Here is a 2187-nt window from a genome sequence, read left to right on the forward strand (position 1 = left end):
TTGGTGGCCAGGGAAAAGGGTGGCCACAGGGTGGTGGCCACAGGGGAATGGTGGTGGCCATGGAGAGGGTTGGCCGTAGACTGGTGGCCCTGGGGGGCCCCTCGGCTGCCGCGCTCGCCCTTGCAGGACAAGGACGGCAACACCCTGTCGGACGAAGACATCTCGGCCGAGGCTGACACCTTCATGTTCGAGGGTGAGGGGAAGCCACCAGGTGCCATCGGAGCGGGGGACTCGCATGTCCCCTCGCTAACCCCTTGCCCCTGCAGGCCACGACACGACGGCCAGCGGTTTGGCGTGGCTGCTCTACAACCTGGCCCGCCACCCCCAGTACCAGGAGCGGTGCCGCCAGGAGGTCCGCGAGCTCCTCAAGGGCAGGGACGTGGAGGAGATCGAATGGTGAGAGGTCCCCGGTGTCATCCCCCAGCCACCCGGCTTGGGGACACCGGTGCCACCATCCCTCGCCCCCAGGGAGGACCTGTCCCGCCTGCCCTTCACCACCATGTGCATCAAGGAGAGCCTCCGCCTGCATCCCCCTGTCACCGCCGTGTCCCGGTGCTGCACCGAGGACATCGCCCTGCGTGACGGACGAGTCATCCCCAAGGGTACGGCTCACCCGGGGTGCAGGGTGTCCCCGATGTCACCATCCCTCCTTGTCCCCTGTCCCTAAGGTGGCCGTTTCCATCCCACCAGGGATCATCTGCCTGATGAGCATCTACGGGACCCACCACAACCCAGATGTCTGGCCCGAGCCCCAGGTAGAGCCACTTGGCCCTGGTGGCACCCACCCTGCCATGACCGTGGGACAGCAGCTTGTCACCGTGGGCAGGGACAACCATGTCCCCACGGCACGACGGTGTCTGTCACCCCAGGTCTACAACCCGCTGAGGTTCAGCCTGGAGAACAGCCAGGGACGGTCCCCGTTGGCCTTCATCCCCTTCTCCGCCGGTCCCAGGTAAGTCCACGGTGGGGACACCGGTGCACCCCACGTGTCACCCCCCAGCCTGGTTGGGTTCAAGGTGGGGTGGTTGTCCCCAAGCTGTGACATTCGGGCGTCATGGGGGACAACGCCGTCCCCACGTTTCGAGGAGGTTCCACCATCTGCTCCACCACCCAGCCCAGCTAGGGGGTGGGTTCTGCTGTCCCCCGCGTCCCCATCCCCGTCCCCGTCCCCCACGGAGGTGACAGAGGGGGACGTGGTGGCAGGAACTGCATCGGGCAGAACTTCGCCATGGCTGAGCTGAAGGTGGTGGCGGCGTTGACGGTGGCACGCTTCACCATCCGGCTGGACGCGGGGCGGCCACCGCGCCGCAAGCCCGAGCTCATCCTCCGCACCGAGGACGGGCTCTGGCTGCTGCTGGAGCCGCTGCCGGAGGTGGCCTGAGGGACACGGGGGACAACGGGGGACACCCCACGCGGTGGACGTCCCCACCCGAGGGAGGAGCAGTGAATAAATGGTGGCAGGCGAGGGACAGTGTCGTGGTGGTGTGGTGGGGGACGGGGTGGGGTGGTGGCGCTGGTGGGGATGTGTCCTCCTCGATCACGTGCCACCTCACGGCGTGGACGTGTCCCTCCATGCCACATGTGACCATCCCGGCATGGACGTGTACCCCTGGGCCACATGTCACCATCCTGGCATGGACGTGGCCACACGTCACCATCCTGGCATGGAAGTGTCCCCCTGGGCCACATGTCACTGTCCTGGTTGGGAAGTGTCCCCCCTATGCTACTACATGTCACCAGCCTGGCATGGATGTGCCCCCCCCGCCACATGTCACCGTCCTGGCATGTCCCCCTGGGCCACATGTCACCATCCATGGACATGTCCCTCTGTGCCACATGTCACTGTCCTGGCATGGACATGTCCCCCTGGGCCACATGTCACCATCCATGGACATGTCCCTCTGTGCCACATGTCACTGTCCTGGCATGGACATGTCCCCCTGGGCCACATGTCACCATCCATGGACATGTCCCTCTGTGCCACATGTCACTGTCCTGGCATGGACATGTCCCCCTGGGCCACATGTCACCATCCATGGGCATGTCCCTCCGTGCCACATGTCCCCCCCCATGCCACATATCACCGTCCATGGACGTGTCCCCTCCATGCCACATGACACTGTCCATGGACGGGTCCCCTCATGTCACATGTCACCATCCATGGACATGTCCCCCCCATCCCACATG

General features: G+C 65.3%; 1 protein-coding gene across 1 annotated transcript in view; it reads left to right on the forward strand.

The window, feature by feature from the left end:
• The window catches only part of LOC103894325 (leukotriene-B(4) omega-hydroxylase 2), a 5817-nt gene extending 4436 nt beyond the window's left edge, over positions 1-1381 (forward strand). Inside the window, exons 6-11 of the mRNA XM_019470592.1 lie at positions 127-193; positions 267-396; positions 469-602; positions 691-755; positions 870-952; positions 1204-1381. Coding sequence (XP_019326137.1) covers positions 127-193; positions 267-396; positions 469-602; positions 691-755; positions 870-952; positions 1204-1381 — 657 coding nt within the window. The remainder of the gene's footprint in view (positions 1-126; positions 194-266; positions 397-468; positions 603-690; positions 756-869; positions 953-1203) is intronic.
• Positions 1382-2187: the final 806 nt, after the last annotated feature.

Source organism: Aptenodytes forsteri, unplaced genomic scaffold, assembly GCF_000699145.1.
Source record: "Aptenodytes forsteri isolate BGI_AS27 unplaced genomic scaffold, ASM69914v1 Scaffold687, whole genome shotgun sequence".
In the NCBI taxonomy this organism is placed as follows: Eukaryota; Metazoa; Chordata; class Aves; order Sphenisciformes; family Spheniscidae; genus Aptenodytes; species Aptenodytes forsteri.